The following is a 22,790-nucleotide window of genomic DNA, read 5'->3' as shown; positions in this document are numbered from 1 at the left end:
TTGCAATTCTTACATGTAACTGGTCTAACATTTGTCTTCTCCACAATGAAATTTATACCGTCGTTTTGCTTAAAGCACTTAACATGGAAACCCCTATGTATCTGGCAGGTGTGATTGATCCCGAAAGTTGATGGGCACAGAATTGTATCGACCGGATGGCGGGATTGGCCCCCACCAAAAGTGCAGGCACAGAAACTGACCGGAAAAACAAGAAACAAAACGAAAAGAGGGAAAGGCGGTTTATGTTTGCACCGAGAGATGTACGAAAGTTCTCTTTATTGTTCCTATCTTTTGTCTCTGAGAAAAAGCCTTTCACTTGGCCCAAGCTTTTGCCACATTGTCGTTTCGTCCAAGTAGCATGTTACAGAAACGACTGTTGCCGAACAGATGTTTATCGCCAATATAGTTTATGTAGCAACAGTGCATTTTTTCACAGCTGTGGTGCCTACACAGATCTCTTAGGTTCAACAATGGAGCTCTTGCTGGTACCTGGTACGATATTATAGGACAGGCAGGCCTAGTTCACGTACGTACTTACTACTTTCCATAGAGTAAATATCTCTGGAGTGAGCATTCACATGCGCAGAAAAGATTTTGTGTTGTCAACATACATTGCCGGCTGGTCACGTGTTCTCGGGACGTGTGTTTGTCTGTATAGCGCCCTGTATATTTAGAATGCCACTACATCCCTAATACAAATGGATTCTTTTCGTACGTGTCGTGGATTATTTATATATGTTGCGCAGACATTTTAACAGTATCCATTTGATACCGGGAATAAACCAGCTACGTAACTTTTAAGGGCAAGTGATATTGCATTCTGCTTCCTTGCGATAGGTGTCACAGTTCAGATGCACTCGATTTTTGGTAGTTTTCGGTATGATACGGCACTTTTTAGTATTACAGAGCCTGAAGTACATTTTTGCAGTGATAGTCTTGCAAAACGACTTGACAGTACGCTAGTACTTTTGCAAGTGTCCGAAAAACACAGAATTTGCTACACATTAGCGATTACATCCCTATTGATGGTCGAAGTAGAGAGGATATAAAATGTAGACTGGCAATGGCAAGGAAAGCGTTTCTCAAGAAGAGGAATTTGTTAACATCGAGTATAGATTTAAGTGTCAGGAAGTCATTTCTGAAAGTATTTGTATGGAGTGTAGCCATGTATGGAAGGGAAACATGGACGATAACTAGTTTGGACAAGAAGAGAATAGAAGCTTTCGAAATGTGGTGCTACAGAAGAATGCTGAAGATAAGGTGGGTAGATCACGTAACTAATGAGGAGGTATTGAATAGGATTGGGGAGAAGAGAAGTTTGTGGCACAACTTGACTAGAAGAAGGGATCGGTTGGTAGGACATGTTTTGAGGCATCAAGGGATCACAAATTTAGCTTTGGAGGGCAGTGTGGAGGGTAAAAATCGTAGAGGGAGACCAAGAGATGAATACACTAAGCAGATTCAGAAGGATGTAGGTTGCAGTAGATACTGGGAGATGAAGAAGCTTGCACAGGATAGAGTAGCATGGAGAGCTGCATCAAACCAGTCTCAGGACTGAAGACCACAACAACAACAACAACAATTGGTCCTTTTTTCTGCTATTTCTGCGTATTTATTTTCTCGTTTTTGCGACCTAAAGCACAATTTATCTTACTGGTGACACTTTGAAGTATTTATTTAACGCAATTTACGTACTTGCGCCCAGTTTATTAAATAAATGGTAGACTGAGTAATCTATATACATAATCGACAAGTCACTGATAATGCATGGAGGACAGTATTTGCTGAAACAACTAACCATTCCCTTTCCTGTTCCACTAGCAAATTTACGAGAGGAAACGATTGTTTGTAAGCTTTTGTACGAGCCGTAATATCTATTATATAGTCATAAAATTGTAGAAAAATAGGTCTAGAGAATCAAGCCTTAATTATAATGCGTCTCGAAATTTTTAAACATATACAGTGTCTCTTACTAATATGATAACTATAATTAGAGCTACATGGTATGTACCCATGAAAAGTTACTATCCCTCCTTTCACAGCCGGCCGAAGTGGCCGTGCGGTTAAAGGCGCTGCAGTCTGGAACCGCAAGACCGCTACGGTCGCAGGTTCGAATCCTGCCTCGGGCATGGATGTTTGTGATGTCCTTAGGTTAGTTAGGTTTAACTAGTTCTAAGTTCTAGGGGACTAATGACCTCAGCAGTTGAGTCCCATAGTGCTCAGAGCCATTTGAACCATTTGAACCTCCTTTCACATATTTTTCTTTGCATCCGTAGCAATGACAGTAATTCACCATCGCTATTACACTATCAACAAACGGTGAAACACAACAAAAACTCTTGATATTATAAACTTCAAACGCTGCAGAAAGCACACACGCACAGCGAGGTCCCGAAAACACGCGACACTCCTGGTTTAATGTTGACTACATGCGCAGAACGCAATGCTCACTCCAGAGATATTTACTCTATGGTACTTACGCATGCGGGCCGTCTCGTCACGTGACACGACAGCAGCGCTCCTAGCACATACAGAGTCAAACTTATAGCGTCCGCGACGTTAAAATCTATGGCGCAACGCACCGATATGAATGGCACTCCTTTCCTGACACTCCGCGCCAACACATTATGCCAAGAATATGCGTTTTTGAGAGTGCATACATTTTATGTTCATTTCGTCTTCTGATGTTTACATTTATTTACGCGCATTGAACATAGTTTCTTTACTTATTTTTTACAATAGCTGTCTAAACTTCCGTTGCAAAATTCTACATTGGTGTCAGTAAAGAAACAATGTTCACCACACATAAATATACGTAAACATCTGAAAATGTGATGCCAGGCGTCTTCAAATGTTATCATGGAAAAATAAATGCCCATAAAAGCATTCTTTTGTATGCATCGGAAACATGGACTACCTATGCCAAACAAGAACGTCGCCTTAATGCTTTCCACATGCGGTGCCTGAGATCCATCCTCGGAGTAACGTGGAAGGACCGAGTAACCAACGAAGCAGTGCTATCTAAAACTAACTACAACAGTATTTCAGCTATCTTGAAGCAGAGACGACTCCGCTGGCTGGGACACGTCCACCGTATGGATCCTGACAGATTACCACGCGAGGTAATGCTTGGAGAGATCTCTATAGCCAATGTAGGATGTTCTGTATTGAGGTTCAAGGACTCCTGTAAACGAGATATGGAGAGCTTTGGAATCGACACAAACAGATGGGAGGCACGGGCTAGCACGAGACCAGAGTGGCGTGATGATGTATCATCTGGAATGTCGAAGCATGATGAAGGCTTGGTAGACAGATTAAGGCAGAAAAAGCTTCGCAATGCTACTGAAATAGGCAGCTGCAGTCGACAAAAGGAGTAAGTTTGCCATTTTGGCTACAGACTGGTCATTCTAGTGTTTGTGGATATTAACAAAACTGAGGTGACAAAAGTCATGGCATACCCGCGAAAATGGTGTCGGACCTCCTTCTGCCCGGCTCGTTAAGCCGTTTGAAGGCTCTGCAAAAATATTTAGCTATGCTGCCTCTACAGCCCGCCCATGCACCTTTGGCAGTTTGAAAAAATCGCTTTATTTTATTGTCAGATTTGGTGTTTTCTTTGGCCAGACTCGGTGTTATTTGTTGCCGAATTCGGCGTTATCTTTACGCCCAATTAGTTGTTATTTTTTTCCAGATTCCTTGATTTTTTTAACCAGGTTCATTGATATTTTTTGCGATTCATGGTTATTCTTTTGGCAAATTAACTGATATTTTTGCCAGATTAATTGTTATTGTTGTGGAAATCGTTATTTTGCCAAATTCGATATTTTCTGCCGTGTTCGATTTATTGTCAAATTTAATATTTTTTGCCAAATTCCAGTTTTTTTTGCCAAAATTGACAGTGGCTAAAAAAGCCGATACGACACTATTGTAGTCGTCACATCAATGCTTGTTTCGGAGGAAATGAAATGTTATTTTAAGATTATACACAAAACTCAGCCTTGAGGAAGTTGTTACGTCAAAATGCAGTTTTATCATTCGCTAACTGTCAATTATTTATATTATCAAACTCCCATCCTCAAATGTAACTTTTTTGCTCGGCAAAATTGCGAATAACGCGATATATTGTGACAATGGTCGATTTCGCTAAAAACTGCTAATTTCGCGTTGTCGTTTTCGCGATATTTTCCTGTTCGTAGCGATAATGTAATCACACAGAGGAAAATACATGAAGAGACAAAGAAACTGGTATTCGTGCCTGATATTCTATAGGGCCCCAGCGAGCACGCAGAAGTGCCGCAACACGATGTGGCATGGACTCGCCTAATACTTGCAGTAGGGCTGCAGGGAATTATCACCATGAATCCTGCAGGGTTGTCCATAAATCCGTAAGAGTGCGAGGGGGTGTAGATCTCTTCTGAACAGCACGTTGCGAGGGATCCCAGATACGCTAAATAATGTTCATGTCTGGGAAGTTTGGTGGCCAGCGGAAGTGTTTAAACTCAGAATAGTGTCCAATTCTAGACGTGTGGGATGTCGCATTGTCCTGCTGGAATTACCCACGCCCGTCGGAATGCACAATGGACATAAATGGATGCAGGTGAGTAGACAAGATGCTTACGTACATGTCACCTGCCAGAGTCGTATCTAGACGTATCAGGGGTCCCACATCCCTCCAACTGCACACGCCCATTACAGAGCCTCCAATAGTTTGAACAGTCCTGTGCTGAGATGCACGGTCCATGGATCCATGAGGCTGTCTCCATACCCATACATGTCCATACGGTCGATACAATTTGTAACGATGCTTGTCGGACACGCCAAGATGTTTCCATTCATCAACAGTCCAATGTCGGTATTGACAGGCCCACGCAAGGTGTAAAGCTTTGTGTCGTGCAGTCATCAAGGGTACATGAGCAGGCCTTCGGCTCCGAGAGCCCATATCGACGATGTTCGCACGCTGACACTTGTTGATGGCTCACCATTGAACTCTGCAGCAGTTTGCGGATGGGTTGCGCCTCTCTTCAGTCGTCGTTGGTCGCGCTCTTGCAGGATCTTTTTCCGGCCGCAGCGATGTCGAGATTTGGCGTTTTACCAGATTCCCGATATTCACGGTTCACTCGTGAAATGGTCGTACGGGAAAATCTTCACTTCATCGCTACCTCGGAGATGTTGTGTCCCATCGGTCGTGCGCCGACTGTAACACTACGTTCAAACTCAATTAAATCTTGCTAACCTGCCATTGTACGAGGGTCACTCCAAAAGAAATGCACAGTATTTTTGTAAAAAAAAATTTTCATTCTGCATGTGTGTAAGTTTTACAGTGTGTAGATACATCCTTCCCGCTTGTTTTCAAATTTAATTCAACCTGTTCCCGTGAGTGGCGCCGTCACAGCATGTCTTCAAGATGGCTGCTACACTTGACGTTCGTCAGAAGCAACGTGCTGTCATAGAATTCCTCTGCTGTAAAAACGAGACAGTGGGAAACATCCACAAGAGGTTCAAAAAGGTGTATGGAGATGCTGCTGTCGATCGCAGTAGTTAGTCGGTGGGCAAGCAGGTTATATGATGAAAGCGGGCACGGCAATATTGAGGATTGTCCTCGCAACGGCAGGCCTCGAACTGCACACACTCCAGACACTGTGCAGAGATTTAACGAATTGGTGACTGCTGACAGACGCATCACAGTGAACGAATTGTCAAGCTACGTTGGGATAGGGGAAGGAAGTGTTTGCAGAATACTGAAAGTATGGCGTTAAAAAAGGTTTGTGCCAGGTGGGTTACCAGGATGTTGACAGTGGCTCGAAAAGAAACAAGAAAAACGGTATGCAGCGAACTTTTGGAACAGTAGGAGAATGGTGGAGTTGAATTTATTGGAAGAATTGTGACAGGTGATTAAACATGGCTCCCTCATTTTTCACCAGAGACGAAGAGGCAAGCAATGGAGTGGCATGATGCAAATTCAGCCGAGAAAAAAAAATCAAAACCACACCTTCTGCTGTAAAAGTTATGGCTACGGTGTTTACCGATTCCGAAGGACTCTTGCTTGTGGACATCATGCCAAGTGGAATCACCGTAAATTCTGATGCATATGTGACGACACTGAAGACACCTCAAGCTCGACTGAGTCGTGTTCGACCACTTCGGCAAAAGCAGGATGTTTTGCTGTTGCACGACAATGCACGGCCACATGACAGTCAAAAACCATGGAAGCGATCGCAAAACTCTGATGGACGACACTGAAACACCCGCCTTACAGTCCTGACCTGGCTCCGAGTGACTATCATTTCTTGGGGAAACTGAAAGACTCTCTTCGTGGAGCAAGGTTTGAAGATGATGACTCCTTTGCGCACGCTGCCAAACAGTGGCTCCAACAGGTTGGTCGAGAATTTTACCGTGCGGGTATACAGGCGCTGGTTCCAAGATGGCGTACGGCAGTTGATAGGGATGGAAAGTATGTGGAGAAAAGAAAATGTTGTTCCTGAATGATGTATCTACAAACTGTAAAACTTTCAAACATGTAGAATAAAAGATGGATTTTTAAAAAGATAGTGTGCATTTCCTTTGGAGTGACCCTCGTAGCAGCAGTAACTGGTCTAACAACTGCGCCAGACGCTTTTCGTCTTATATAGGCGTTGACGTCCCAAAGAAAGCAGGTGTTGACAGATGTGAAAATTACCGAACTATCAGTTTAAAAAGTCACGGCTGCAAAATACTAACGCGAATTCTTTACAGACGAATGGAAAAACTAGTAGAAGCCGACCTTGGGGAAGATCAGTTTGGTTTCCGTAGAAATATTGGAACACGTGAGGCAATACTGACCCTACGGCTTATCTTAGAAGCTAGATTAAGGAAAGGCAAACCTATGTTTCTAGCATTTGTAGACTTAGAGAAAGCTTTTGACAATGTTGACTGGAATACTCTCTTTCAAATTTTGAAGGTGGCAGGGGTAAAATATATAGAGAGAAAGGCTATTTACAATTTGTTTAGAAACCAAATGGCAGTTATAAGAGTTGAGGGGCATGAAAGGGAAGCAGTGGTTGGGAAGGGAGTGAGACAGGGGTGTAGCCTCTCCCGGATGTTATTCAATCTGTATATTGAGCAAGCAGTAAAGGAAACAAAAGAAAAGTTCGGGGTAGGTATTAAAATCCATGGAGAAGAAATAAAAACTTTGAGGTTCGCAGATGACATTGTAATTCTGTCAGAGACACCAAAGGACTTGGAAGAGCAGTTGAACGGAATGGATAGTGTCTTGAACGGAGGATATAAGATGAAAATCAACAAAAGCAAAACGAGGATAATGGAATGTAGTCGAATTATGTTGAGTGATGGTGAGGGAATTAGATTAGGAAATGAGACACTTAAAGTAGTAAAGGAGTTTTGCTATCTGGGGAGCAAAATAACTGATGATGGTCGAAGCAGAGAGGATATAAAATGTAGATTGGCAATGGCAAGGAAAGAGTTTCTGAAGAAGGAAAGCGTTTCTGAAGAAGAGAAATTTGTTAACATCGAGTATAGATTTAAATGTTAGTAAGTCGTTTCTGAAAGTATTTGTATGGAGTGTAGCCATGTATGGAAGTGAAACATGGACGATAAATAGTTTAGATAAGAAGAGAATAGAAGCTTTCGAAATGTGGTGCTACAGAAGAATGCTGAAGATTAGATGGGTAGATCACATAACTAATGCGGTGTTGAATAGGATTGGGGAGAAGAGAAGTTTGTGGCACAACTTGACTAGAAGAAGGGATCGGTTGGTAGGACATGTTCTGAGGCATCAAGGGATCACAAATTTAGTATTGGAGGGCAGCGTGGAGGGTAAAAATCGTAGAGGGAGACCAAGAGATGCATACACCAAGCAGATTCAGAAGGATGTAGATTGCAGTAGGTACTGGGAGATGAAGAAGCTTGCATAGGATAGAGTAGCATGGAGAGCTGCATCAAACCAGTCTCAGGACTGAAAACCACAACAACAGGTATTGACGACCGCAGCGCCGTGTTCTGCCTGTTTACGTATCTCTGTATGTGAATACGCTTGCCTATACCAGTTTGTTTGGCGCTTCAGTGTATTTTCACCTGTGTACGAGCGTGCTGCCACCGGTTCACAAACTGACGCCGTTTCCGTCCAGGCGCGGCGGACATGGGCGGGTCTGCGCGCGAGAAGGAGCACTTCTCGCTGCTGGTGGAGGAGCTGGCGGAGGCGTTCGCGCCGCGCGGAAGCGTGCTGAGCGCGTCCGTGTCGCCGTCGCGCTTCCGCGTCGAGGACGGCTACGACGTGGCGCGGCTGGCGCGCCGCCTCGACTTCGTCAACCTGATGGCGTTCGACCTGCTGACCGAGCAGGACGCGGCCGCCGACCACCACGCGCCGCTCACACAGCGCAGGCACGACTACGGCCTCGCCGTCTTCTACAACGTCGTGAGTACCCGCTTGTACCTTAGTTGACAGACGAACCAGATATTGTTGCGTAATGAAATAAGTACACTCCTGGAAATGCAAAAAAGAACACATTGACACCGGTGTGTCAGACCCAACAGACTTGCTCCGGACACTGCGAGAGGGCTGTACAAGCAATGATCACACGCACGGCACAGCGGACACACCAGCAACCGCGGTGTTGGCCGTCGAATGGCGCTAGCTGCGCAGCATTTGTGCACCGCCGCCGTCAGTGTCAGCCAGTTTGCCGTGGCATACGGAGCTCCATCGCAGTCTTTAACACTGGTAGCATGCCGCGACAGCGTGGACGTGAACCGTATGTGCAGTTGACGGACTTTGAGCGAGAGCGTATAGTGGGCATGCGGGAGGCCGGGTGGACGTACCGCCGAATTGCTCAACACGTGGGGCGTGAGGTCTCCACAGTACATCGATGTTGTCGCCAGTGGTCGGCGGAAGGTGCACGTGCCCGTTGACCTGGGACCGGACCGCAGCGACGCACGGATGCACGCCAAGACCGTAGGATCCTACGCAGTGCCGTAGGGGACCGCACCGCCACTTCCCAGCAAATTAGGGACACTGTTGCTCCTGGGGTATCGGCGAGGACCATTCGCAACCGTCTCCATGAAGCTGGGCTACGGTCCCGCACACCGTTAGGCCGTCTTCCGCTCACGCCCCAACATCGTGCAGCCCGCCTCCAGTGGTGTCGCGACAGGCGTGAATGGAGGGACGAATGGAGACGTGTCGTCTTCAGCGATGAGAGTCGCTTCTGCCTTGGTGCCAATGATGGTCGTATGCGTGTTTGGCGCCGTGCAGGTGAGCGCCACAATCAGGACTGCATACGACCGAGGCACACAGGGCCAACACCCGGCATCATGGTGTGGGGAGCGATCTCCTACACTGGCCGTACACCACTGGTGATCGTCGAGGGGACACTGAATAGTGCACGGTACATCCAAACCGTCATCGAACCCATCGTTCTACCATTCCTAGACCGGCAAGGGAACTTGCTGTTCCAACAGGACAATGCACGTCCGCATGTATCCCGTGCCACCCAACGTGCTCTAGAAGGTGTAAGTCAACTACCCTGGCCAGCAAGATCTCCGGATCTGTCCCCCATTGAGCATGTTTGGGACTGGATGAAGCGTCGTCTCACGCGGTCTGCACGTCCAGCACGAACGCTGGTCCAACTGAGGCGCCAGGTGGAAATGGCATGGCAAGCCGTTCCACAGGACTACATCCAGCATCTCTACGATCGTCTCCATGGCAGAATAGCAGCCTGCATTGCTGCGAAAGGTGGATATACACTGTACTAGTGCCGACATTGTGCATGCTCTGTTGCCTGTGTCTATGTGCCTGTGGTTCTGTCAGTGTGATCATGTGATGTATCTGACCCCAGGAATGTGTCAATAAAGTTTCCCCTTCCTGGGACAATGAATTCACGGAGTTCTTATTTCAATTTCCAGGAGTGTATTACTGTCAGTGGTGTTGAGAAGCAGCTGAAATCGTTAAAGTCTAAGAAATCTCCAGAACCCGATGGAATCCCTATCAGATTCTGTACCGAATTTCCATCCGAAATAGCCACTCTTCTAACTGCAGGTTAATAATTATTTGAACTATATGAAATAAAATCGTCATAACTTCCGAACGGTTTGCGTTAGGACGTTCAAACTGCACAATTGACCATGGTTCGATTTAGTGATGAAGCCTACTCTTGTTTCGATGGGTTTGTCAACAAACAAAATTAGATCATTTGTGGGACTGAGATTCCGCGTTTTGCGATCGAGAAGTCTCTTCACCCTCGACAGGTGACTGTGAGGTGTGCAATGTCCAGTCACGCAATAATTGGTGCGATGAAACTTCGTGGCAGATTAAAATTGTGTGCCCGACTGATACTCGAACTCGGGACCTTTGCCTTTCGCGGGCAAGTGCTCTACCAACTGAGCTACCCAAGCACGACTCACGCCTCGTCCTCACAGCTTTAATTCCGCCAATACCTCGCCTCCTACCTTCCAAACTTCACAGGAGCCTTCCTGCGAACCCTGCAGAATTAGCACTCTCGGAAGAAAGGATATTGCGGAGAAATTGCTTTCACTCTACAGCAGAGTGTGCACTGATATGAAACTTCCTGGCAGGTAGGAGGCGAGGTACTGGCGGAATTAAAGCGGTGAGGACGGGGCGTGAGTCGTACTTGGGTAGCTCAGTTGGTAGAGCACTTGCCCGTGAAAGGCAAAGGTCCCGAGTTCGAGTCTCGGTCCGGCACACAGTTTTACTCTGCCACGAAGTTTCATAATAGTGCACACTCCGCTGTAGAGTGGAAATTTCGTTCTAGAAACATCCTCCAGGCTGTGGCTAAGCCATGTCTCCACAATATCCTTTCTTCCGGTAGTGCTAGTTCTGCAAGGTTCGCAGGAGGGCTTCTGTGAAATTTGGAAGGTAGGAGGAGAGGTACTGGCGGAATTAAAGCTGTGAGGATGGGGCGTGAGTCTTGCTTGGGTAGGTTAGTTGGTAGAGCACTTGCCTGCAAAAGGCAAAGGTCCCGAGCTCGAGTCTCGGCCCAGCACACAGTCTTAATCTCCCAGGAAGTTTCATATCAGCGCACACTCCACTGTAGAGTGAAAATTTCATTCTAGAATTGGTGCGATATTCCTCAACTGCATGCTGACTACCGAATGGTATGTGAAGGTTTTGGAATATAATTTCATCCCCATTATCCAAAGTGATCCTGATTTCGACAAGATGTGGTTCGTGCAAGACGGAGATCGACCCCATCGAATCAGCAGAGTGATGTCTTGTAGGAGCACTTTGGGGATTGCATTCTGGCTCTAGGGTACCCAGAGGCCACTGGCATGGGCCTCTATTGGCCACCATATTTTCCAGATCTGAACACAAGCGACTCTTTTTTTGGAGGGCTATATTAAACGCAAAATGTACAGCAATGACCCCCATAATCATTGGTGAGCTGAAAACACCCATTCAGGAGGTCACTGACAACATCATTATTCCGACACTTCAGCAAGTCATGCAAAATTTCGCTATCCATGTGCGCCACATCATCACCATTGACTGTAGGCATATTGAATATCTGTAGTGACGTTTATGTGTTGAATAAAGTGTGTGCACGCCGTAGTTTGTAACTAATTTATGTATTTCATATATAGTTCAATAATTGTCACCCTGTATAATCTGTCGTAGATCCCATGAACAAAAAACTGTGTCCAGTTTTTGGAAAAAGCACAGGTCACATCCATCTACAGGAAGGGTAGTGGAAGTCTTCCACAAAAGTACCGCCCAGTATCATTGACATCAGTTTATTATTCTGAGCTTAGACATAACAAGGTATCTCGAACAGAATGACGTCCTTCATGCCAATCAGCACGTATTCTGGAAACACTGATTGTGTCAAACCCATCTCACATTTTTCTCACGTGACATACTGAAAGCTTTGGATCAAGGCAGTCAAGTAAATGCAGACAATATTAATGATGTTGCAGACAATATTAATAGTAACCTAAGACTTTTTGCAGATCATGCAGTTATCTATAATGAAGTGCTGTCTGAAAGACGCTGGATAAATATTCAGTTGGATCTTGATAAAATTTCAGCATGGTGAAAAGATTGGCAACTTGTTTAAATGTTCAGAATTGTAAAATTGTGCCCTTCACAAAACGAAAAAAAAATGTAGTATCCTATGACAAGTATCAATGAGTCACTGTTGGAATCAGCCTGCTGATACAAATACTTTGGTGCATCACTTTGCAGGGATATGAAATGGAATGATCTCATAGGCTTAGTCATGGGTAAAGCAGGTTTTAGATGTTGATTTATTAGTAGAATACTGAGGAAGTGCAGTCACTTGTGTAACTGCTCCCAGAATATTGCTCCAGTATGTGGGACACATACTAAATAAAACTAACAGGGGATATTGAATGCATACAGAGAAGGACAGCACAAATGGTCACAGGTTTGTTTGAGTCATACAGAGATACTGAAGGAACTCAACTGGAAGAATCTTGAAGATAGGAATAAACTATCCCGAAAAACCCTATAACAAAATTTCAAGAACTGGCTTTAAATGATGTGTCTAGGAATGAACTACAACAACAACAACAACAACAACCAGTAGGAATCACGAAGATAAGATTAGAATAAATACTGCACACGAAGGCATTGAAACAATCGTCTCCCCACAACATATGTGAATGGAAAGAGGGAAGAAACTCTAATAATTGGGACAATGGACGGGGACCCTCTGCCTCACACCTCTTGGTGGTTTGTAGAGTACACATGTAGATGTAGATTTCTAGATTTAGCATGGACGCCCACAGAAATTCATCCAAAATAATAATTTCTTGTACAGTGTGAGCCAGAAATTATGCAACCCTACATTCAAACCTTTATTAATGTACTTATAATGGATACACTCACAATATATATTTGCTCATAATAGATGCTGGAAACACCCTCTATGTGCTGCAACACATTCCTCAACACAATTCTTTGTGTTGGCTGCTACTTTTTGGATGGGTGCTACACTTACGCAGGCTGTTTTGTCTTCAGTGTTGTGTTGGTCAATTGTGTAAGAATTGTTCTTATAGATGTTATCCTTCAGATATCCCCAAAGAAGCTAGTTGCCATGCAGAATGTAAAATGGCATGGAATTCTTTTGTTTATAAATCTAATCAAAAGAGTTTGATTATCATATTTATTCAATTAATGTAATTTTTTATTTCTAATTCCTCGACACATTATTTTCATCATCATATTGATGTTGTTATTTGCTCTTATTTTTCTTCCTGTCATTCTGTTTTGTTCTGGAATGTCCCTGTGTTATCTGTAATCTGCAACAACGTGGCAACATGGACTGCCCATCAGTTGGTAACATTGCAGTTCGTATTGCTAATGTGAGGATAGTTTCATGTAAACAGTGTAATGAGAAATTACAGTTTGCTGAAAGTGCTCAAACTGAAATTGCCGGTAGATGTTAGCTTTAATAACCATGAAGAGGGGGATCATGATTTTATTTTTGCCGCAAATTGTTGACCACTGCTTTCTCGGGTACATTACATGTCCCAAGGTTGTGGTTAGCTTAGGACATGAGTTTAAAGTCAGGGCTACAAAATGTGTCTCCTACTGCTCTTAAATCATTGGTCACTTAAAATCAGCTGTTGACAGAGCATCTCGTATTTCCGACATACCTTGCAGCTGCCACTTCCAACACTGATCTGTGTTATGTATTGACAGCACTTGTGAATTGACATGCCATGTTTGTTTGTTATCTGTAACTGAGCAGTAGCCAGCGGCCAACATAGCAACAAGTGACAAATGTCAACTATCAAGTAATTTTAAACAGACTGCAGTTAGTCTAGGTGGTTGCTTCGTAATCTCACAGCAGGAGACAAGGGTTGATAGATGAGGAATGCTGTATGAGAGTGGTTTGATAAGTTCTCGGAACTGCATGAGATGTCAGCGCTAGCGCAATGAGTTGTCCATGTGATATTCATTGGACCGTTGCCTGTAAACACGTGCCACTTCAGTGCTGTTGGAAGAAAGCTGTTGGTGATGTGAAACTGTTGTTGTTCCCACATAGTGATTTGTGAAGATGGAAAAAATCGAATCGAGAGGTGATTAAGTACTTTGTAAAGAAAAGAATGAAGGCTCATTCATGCTGATTTCCAGAATACACTGGGGGACTCTGCTCCTTCATATTCAACTGTTGCCAAGTGGACAAATGAATTTAAATTTGGTCAGGAGAGTTTAGATGATGATCTAAGCAGTGGTCGGCCAAGATGTGTCACTACTCCAGAAATCATTGCAAAAGTGCACAAAATGGTCATGGAGGATTGCTGACTGAAATTGCGTGAAATTGCTCACGCTTGCCAGAAGCCATCTGAAATGGTATATCACATTTTAAGAGAAGAATTAGAAATGAAAAAATTATCTGCAAGATGGGTCCACAACTCTTGATGCTGGATCAAAAACGCATGATAATGGACCTATTGGAACAATGTTTGGCCCATTTTAGGAAAAACAGACAAGATTTTTTGCACTGGTTTGTGATTACAGATGAAACTTGGATGCATTACTATACCCCAGAGACAAAACAACAGTCAAAGCAGTGGAAACATGCTGATTCTCCGCCACTAAAGAAAGCAAAGACAATTCCTTCAGCGGGAAAGGTCATGGTATAAGGGTTCTGGGATGCGAAGGGGATTCTGCTTGTTGATTATCTCCCCACTGGTCAAAAAATTACTGGAGAATACTATGCTAACCTCCTGAACAAATTGCAACAAAAGATACGTGAAAAAAGGTCAGGTTTAGCAAGGAAGAAAGTCATCTTCTTTCAAGACGATGCACGCCTGCACACATGGGCCATCGCCATATCAAAATTACACAAACGAAGGTATGAATTGTTGCCACACTTGCCTTATTCACCTGATATGGCTCCATCAGACTTCCGCCTCTTACCAAAATTGAAAATTTTTCTTGGTGGACAAAGGTTCACTTTAAACGAAGAATTGATAGCCGGAGTTGACAACTATTTTGCAGGCCTGGAGAAAACTAATTTTCAAGATGGAATCAAGGCACTGGAACATCGTTAGACCAAGTGCATTAGTCTACAAGGAAACTACATTTTGCAGGCTCAGAGGAAACTCATTTTCGAGAGGGGATCAAGACACTGGAACATTGTTGGACCAACTGCATTAATTTACAAGGAAACTACATTAAAAAATAAAAAAATTTCAGACATGTAAGTACTTTTTTTATTTTCCGTTCTGAGAACTTTTCAAACCACCCTCATATTATTATGATCAAATGCTCCTGCCACTGCTTACAATACATTGTCACTGCTAAACATGGTATGCGAACATATGTCAGTACAATTCAAAACAAAATGTCAGTCTTACGTACTAAACTGAAACATGTGCAGCTGTTGTCTTAATGCTATTTTATTGTATTGCAACAAGTTTTGGTGGCTCAGTAAACCATCTTCAGGCCTTAACTGACCTGAGGGGGTCAACTTCAGTCATTTACATGATCCCATCAATGGCCAACATCTATGAATTGGCTTTTGTAGAATACTATAACAGCGATGTTGTGTCTGCAACTATGGTTATCACTAATGGGATTGTGTAAATGATTGGAGTTCAGCCCCACAGAAGCAGATATGGCCTGAAGATGATGTACTGAGTCACTGAACCTGGTTGCAATGTAATAAAAAGGTCATCAGAATGCTGGATGTAGGTGTTTCATTTATTATGCAAGTGAACGGTTGAAGCCCCACAGACTATCAGTCAGAAGAATGGCCATACAAAAACTAAATGTTAGTCTGCTTGTGAGTCATTCCCAGAGATGAGCCCCATATGAGACAGTTGGTCTTCTGCATCTCTATTCTACAGGCCTTGCTATATGTGAATATTGCATGTTTTCAGAAGCCAGGTAAAACTAGCAGGACCAAGTATTTAAAAGTCCAGGTGAAGCTCTTTTGTCCAAATTGTGATATATTTAAACTCCCAGTCCTGAGGAATGCCACCAAAACATAGAGAATGGTGCAGATTACTTTGAGAAGTTGCAAGGGGAATCATTACTTACAGTAAATGTGGCTGAAAAATCTGGAAAAATTCATAGTGATCTTCATATTGGTGAACATTGCCCTTGTTTCATGAGGGAACCTGATTTTTTTTTCAATAATTTATCATGATTTGATTTGTTGTGTTTATCTAACATCAAGTAGAGTGATCATAATAAATTCACCATTCAAGATAAAGAGCATAAACAACAAAACACACCATTACAGCAAAGAAAATCTGTTACTTTAACAAGGTCTTGTAGAACTTAAACTTTTAGCTAATCTTACCTACCCCCACCACTCCGCCTCCACTGCTCCCATCAGTCCCTGGGCAATTACTATAATTCATGCAAACACTTTGTTTGAATAGCATTGCAACTTAAAGTGTGAAACAAATCAGTGGGTCACCTATTCCTCACTGCAGTTTATTACCACTTTAAATGCAGAAATTAATTTTGCCTGTTTTATGCCAAGAGCATTTTATTGGAATTGCTAAGGTCCTATTGATAATAACAGATTGCTTGAACAGCTAGTTTATATTTACTTAAAGCTTAAGCAGCATAACTGAAGCTGACAACACTGACTCATCTTTATAGGTATAACAGGCTGTGTTTGTTTATCATAAACCAGCTGACAAACCCAGTGTTGCCCAGGTATTCATTTTGCCAATTTTTTTCCATTTTTGCATGCATCTCAGTGTTTATGATCTCATACCTCCTGAACTATGTGTGGTGTCACACTTTTGGAGGTGCATTTAGTGGCATATGTGGATACTACCTGTGAAATTTATTGAAAATAGAGTTAGTACCATACAAGTAATAAATTTAAATGTCATGCATGATGTAGCTCTTTTACACACATCTCATTGTTTGTGATGTCATATCTCCTGTGATATGTAGGTGGTCATTACTCCAACAGTGATTGTTGACTGACAGTGACGGATGTGTGTACCAAGTTTGATTGAAATTGGATCAGTGATTTAGGAGATGTGGAACATGCATACATACATCAGTTTTTATAATACATATGGATATCATAAAAAAAAACTACATCCAGTTGTTTTAGGTACCATCATGAGTAGAGGAATCAAATATTTCAGCAGCAATTTAGCTCACTGCACCTTCAGGAACATATTATACTTAAAATATGATCATTATATTTTGCTCTCATTTCACACTCAGTCATAAAAACACCAACCAATTAAGTAACTATCACTCTTTCTGCAGCTATACTAAATGTTTACATTTAGTTTTTAAAGAAATTACATAATGAAATTTCTTTACATCAGTTTTTTTTAGCATCAAGTTGAGCTTCTATGGACTGTGTGGTAACAACCAATTTCATTTGGTTTCTTCTTGGCTAACAACTTTCTCCACTCTTGAATGATCTATTCCAATATGCAGTTGAAAAGGAGTGGGGATAGTCCATCTCCATGTCTTACGCCCATTTTGATTGTAAAGGGTACTGATATCTCACCCATAAATTTTATTTTTGATACTGTGTTAGTGAGAGTTTGCTTGATCAGCTTTCTTGATGTATCATCCACCCCAAACTCTTCCAAAATATTCATTTGTTACATTATGTCTACAGGATTATGCAGTTCGATACTGGCTTAGGAAGGGAGCCCGACGTGACCAACTGGTTGTTGGCATTCCATTCCATGGACATTCATTCACCTTGCAAGATGAAGCTAAAAATTCTCCAGGAGCCCCTGTGAAGGGCCTAGGAAAAGAAGGACCCTTTACCCAGGAGAAAGGTTTCTTGGCATACTTTGAAATATTGCAACTGCTTGAGGAAGGCCATTGGATGAAGGCAACTGATGATGTAGGCAGCCCCTACATGGTTAAAGGCAACCAGTGGATTGGCTATGAGGACCAGCGTAGTATTGCCACTAAGGTAAGTTCTACACACTACTTTGAAGTAATTTCATAGTATTACTATTAAGGTAAGATCATTTCTTCATTTGTCACTCATGGTCACAAGAATATTTCATTTAGTATGCTTTCTTAAATCACCTTAAAGTGTTTGCTGATAAATAGTAGATGAATAAACATGAGGCTTGGTTAAAATTGTGCGTTATCTGACATACATCAGTCAGAAAACTTTTCTATAGGTCCATACACATGTGTGTCACATGACAACATAAAATGCCTTTTTGTGTTACAGAAGATAAAAAAATTAAGAAAATTGTATCAGGTGTAAGAAGAAGTGGGTAGATGTAGACTGTGCTTGCTTCATCCTGTTTGTCTCATGTCTACCTCACCTGGATTTCTTTTTACTTTAATTAGCATATATTTGATTTATGTCTATCTACATATCCATTTTTATTCCTTTTGTTCTTAGTCTTGGATAGTGAAATTTTCATAAGGCGAGCCTCTTGTCAGGCAATTTTAAGCCATCATCTGAAATTAAAATATCTCTGGCATTTCATTTATGATGGCAAATAATTCATTATCTTGGTACATATTATTTCTGAACCTGTCAATTTTTCTACAAATATATTTGCTTGTGGTACTTCAAAAAGGAATCTTGGATTACAGAATTTCAGGAATAGTTCAGATATATTGTTATACTAAGTGATTGCTGTCTTGAAATGTAAGTTATAGTTTTTATAGTGTAATGATAGTTTCCCACAAGATTTTTCAAGATCATAGTTTTCTCCCTTTGCACAAACAAGTTACTAATTTTACTGTTATTAAAACACGCGACAATTTATCTATTTGTGTACAAAGTACTATGTCATATGATACTATGTTTATGAAAAATACATTTTCTTTTCAGGTCATGTATATCAAGAAAAATCTTCTCGGTGGAGCCATGGTGTGGGCACTTGACTTAGACGATTTTGAGGGAGCATATGGACAAAAATGGCCTCTTCTTTCAGTAGTGAAGAAGGGACTCTTGGGTGAGAACCTTTAATTATTGTGATATAATAACTAGTGCCCATTGACAAACACAACTTGAATTTACATAAAATAAATCTACATATGGGCTTACTTTAACAGTATTTTGGTTACAATATCTCACTACATCATAAAGACAAAATTAAGAAAACTTGCATTCCCTATCAGAAAAGACATTCATGCAGTTGTACACTGGCCCTTTAAACTGTGATATTTTATCCTCTTCCATTGTCCCCATCCTCTAGTATTATAGCATGACTGTGGAGGCATAGGATGCAGGAGGGTTTGTAGTCTCCAATTTAGAGCACAATAGTAATTTACCAGCAGTTGCTGAATACACTGCAACACAGAATAAATTATGCACAGATTGCACAAGCTACTGATCCTGTCAATTTCTCATGACTGCAAATGAAAACAATTGGAATTTACACAGTTTAAATCACAGTGGTAGAAACCACTAAGGGTATGCGGAACATAACTGTATGCTAGTCCCAAGCAGACCTAGTTGTAACACAAAAAGTCCAAAGACTAACCATTTTCAGTACTTCAGTCAGCTTGGGAGAGGAATACATTACCTTCTAAATAGAAGCAAGTGTGAGCTGTGGCAGCTTGGCCTTAAATTGGCTAGCTGATGGGCCCATGTGACCTAATGGCTCGAGATGCTGTCAGTTCACTGCTTACAGTGGCACTGCTGGATGTATGTATAATGAGGCATATCTATAGTATGGCATCAGCCATTGATATATCTGGTGGGGTTACAATAGGGGGGAAGGACAGCAAGTATGAAGTAAGGATATACACAAAGAGGAATGGTTCTCCCAGGTAGAATCCCAGGTTACGGTATGTCGCATATAGGAAGGCAGGAATGGAGCGAGGGAGTGGGCATGGGATTGACAGAAACCGCTTTGAAAACTACGTCAAAGAGCTTTTATGGCCCAGAAAGAGACAAGCGGGCCAAGAAGTATAGTGATAACTGCAGGCTGAGACTGAAGAGGAAAGTAATGTACAGAGATAGATATGAATAATAACAGCAGCAGAGGGCTAAAAGCTGGTAGAGCCAGATGAATCTCTATGACCAGTGAAAACTATAAAGTCAGAAGGGTTATGAGACAGTAAACTTTGTTTGTTGGCCAGTTTCCACCTGTGAATTTCAGAGATACTGGGAAATGGGAAGGTATCCCAGTGCCATTGCTCATGAAGTAATTGTTGAAATCAGTCATATCCTTCTGAGTGGTCAAACTTACCCTTGTACACTGCTTGGCATTCACCAATTATATTGGTGGACAGCTGATTTATGATTCTGCTGACATTGAAAGCTGTGTGATGATTGCAGTTAAAGTGATTCATGAGCCCTTTTTCACAGTATAAAATATTTTCCTCTTTGTTTAACCCTCCTTTCCCTCCCTTTTTACTCTCCTGGCAGCTTGTGTTAAATCTGCCAGTACCACAATTTGCACCTATGAGAACTCCTGCCCATGTTGCCTATGTGTGCATTCCACATCTTTTCTCTCCATCCCTTTTCTCCTCACCTCTTTGTACCCATTATTGCTTCTGCACTAATATATGCCTATTTTCTCCTCAATTCAGTTTTTATGCAGTGAGTACTTGCATTCCCCATACTTTAGTTATTTATTTATGTATTGCACCCTAGGCAAATTTTATTGCACACACTGAGTAGTATACATTGTTCACTAACTAGTATTTAGCCAATTATATTTTGTACAATAATATTCTAATCCTATTACACATTAAATCATAATTTTGTTTCCATCATTTGTGCTATATATACTTGTACAAGTACATATTGTTTGGTAAGTCTCATCATCTTTGCTTTTAGATATATTTTTCCTACATGCATACACACAAAATTCTAGCTTTCTCAATATATATATATATATATATATATATATATATATATATATATATATATATATATATATATATATATATATATATATATATATATATATATATATATATATGAATATAATAGAGGGAAACATTTCACGTGGGAAAAATATATTTAAAAAGAAAGATGATGAGACTTACCAAACAAAAGTGCTGGCAGGTCGATAGACACACAAACAAACACAAACATACACACAAAATTCTAGCTTTCACAACCAACGGTTGCCTCGTCAGGAAAGAGGGTAGGAGAAGGAAAGACAAAAGGATATGGGTTTTAAGGGAGAGGGTAAGGAGTCGCTCCAATCCCGGGAGCGGAAAGACTTACCTTAGGGGGAAAAAAGGACAGGTATACACTCGTGCACACACACACATATCCATCCGCATATACACAGACACAAGCAGACATTTGTAAAGACAAAGAGTTTGGGCAGAGATGTCAGTCGGGACGGAAGTACAGAGGCAAAGATGATGTTGAAAGACAGGTGAGGTATGAGCGGCGGCAGATTGAAATTAGAAATTAGCGGAGGTTGAGACCTGGCGGATAGCGAGAAGAGAGGATATGCTGAAGGGCAAGTTCCCATCTCCGGAGTTCTGACAGGTTGGTGTTAGTGGGAAGTATCCAGATAACCCAGACGGTGTAACACTGTGCCAAGATGTGCTGGCCGTGCACCAAGGCATGTTTAGCCACAGGGTGATCCTCATTACCAACAAACAGTGTCTGCCTGTGTCCATTCATGTGAATGGACAGTTTGTTGCTGGTCATTCCCACATAGAACGCTTCACAGTGTAGGCAGGTCAGTTGGTAAATCACGTGGGTGCTTTCACACGTGGCTCTGCCTTTGATCGTGTACACCTTCCGGGTTACAGGACTGGAATAGGTGGTGGTGGGAGGGTGCATGGGACAGGTTTTACACCGGGGGCGGTTACAGGGGTAGGAGCCAGAGGGTAGGGAAGGTGGTTTGGGGATTTCATAGGGATGAACTAAGAGGTTACGAAGGTTAGGTGGACGGCGGAAAGACACTCTTGGTGGAGTGGGGAGGATTTCATGAAAGATGGATCTCATTTCAGGGCAGGATTTGAGGAAGTCGTATCCCTGCTGGAGAGCCACATTCAGAATCTGATCCAGAATCTGATCCAGTCCCGGAAAGTATCCTGTCACAAGTGGGGCACTTTTGGGGTTCTTCTGTGGAAGGTTCCAGGTTTGAGGAGATGAGGAAGTGGCTCTGGTGAGATCCATCTTTCATGAAATGAATTAGCCGGCCGGTGTGGCTGAGCGGTTCTAGAAATTTCAGTCTGGAACCGCACGATCGCTACGGTTGCAGGTTCGAATCCTGCCTTGGGCATGGATGTGTGTGATGTCCGTAGGTTAGTTAGGTTTAAGTAGTTCTAAGTTCTAGGGGACTGACGACCTCAGATGCTGAAGTTCCATAATGCTCAGAACCATTTGTAACATGATTAACATATTCTTGATGAGATCTATGACTGCAGCTATCGTGCATTTATCTTTCTGGAAGACAGAATGGTTCATATTGATTAATTCAAATTTCATCAGAAAAACAATGAGTCTCTGTGTATACGCCTATTCAAATATCTTTGATATGAACAGTAAGAGAGATATGGGACTGTAACTTTCTGGTTTGTATTCATTTCCCTTTCTGTGTAATGGTCTTATCAGAGCAGTCTTTAAGCAGTTGGAAACTACCAGGCATGTCTGGCAAGTAAGTACCATTTTGAAAAAACTCATGAAAACATTTTTCCAAATCAAACTTTATTTTTACAAGAAAGAGCATATCCTACACTATTTTTCTATATAGTTGCCACCATTGTTCATATGTCATTTTGACTTTGTGGGAAATCACATTTTCTATGCCCTCTTCATAGAAAGATGACGCCAGTGAAGACTGTCACTGCTGAACACCCTTTTTTGTATCATCACTACTGTCAAAAGTTCCTTCCTCAAAAATCACACTTCAGGTTCAAGAACAAG

General features: G+C 42.2%; 1 protein-coding gene across 1 annotated transcript in view; it reads left to right on the top strand.

Moving 5' to 3' along the window:
* LOC126176627 (probable chitinase 10) overlaps window positions 1-22,790 on the top strand; it is a gene marked incomplete at its 3' end in the record, with an annotated part of 192,366 nt that overhangs the window by 17,608 nt on the left and 151,968 nt on the right. The window contains exons 5-7 of the mRNA XM_049923786.1: window positions 8,121-8,407; window positions 17,583-17,888; window positions 18,774-18,897. Of these exons, the coding sequence (XP_049779743.1) occupies window positions 8,121-8,407; window positions 17,583-17,888; window positions 18,774-18,897 (717 nt within the window). The remainder of the gene's footprint in view (window positions 1-8,120; window positions 8,408-17,582; window positions 17,889-18,773; window positions 18,898-22,790) is intronic.

This window comes from Schistocerca cancellata, chromosome 3 (genome assembly GCF_023864275.1).
Source record: "Schistocerca cancellata isolate TAMUIC-IGC-003103 chromosome 3, iqSchCanc2.1, whole genome shotgun sequence".
Taxonomy (NCBI): domain Eukaryota; kingdom Metazoa; phylum Arthropoda; class Insecta; order Orthoptera; family Acrididae; genus Schistocerca; species Schistocerca cancellata.
This window is presented reverse-complemented; position numbering and strand designations above follow the sequence as displayed.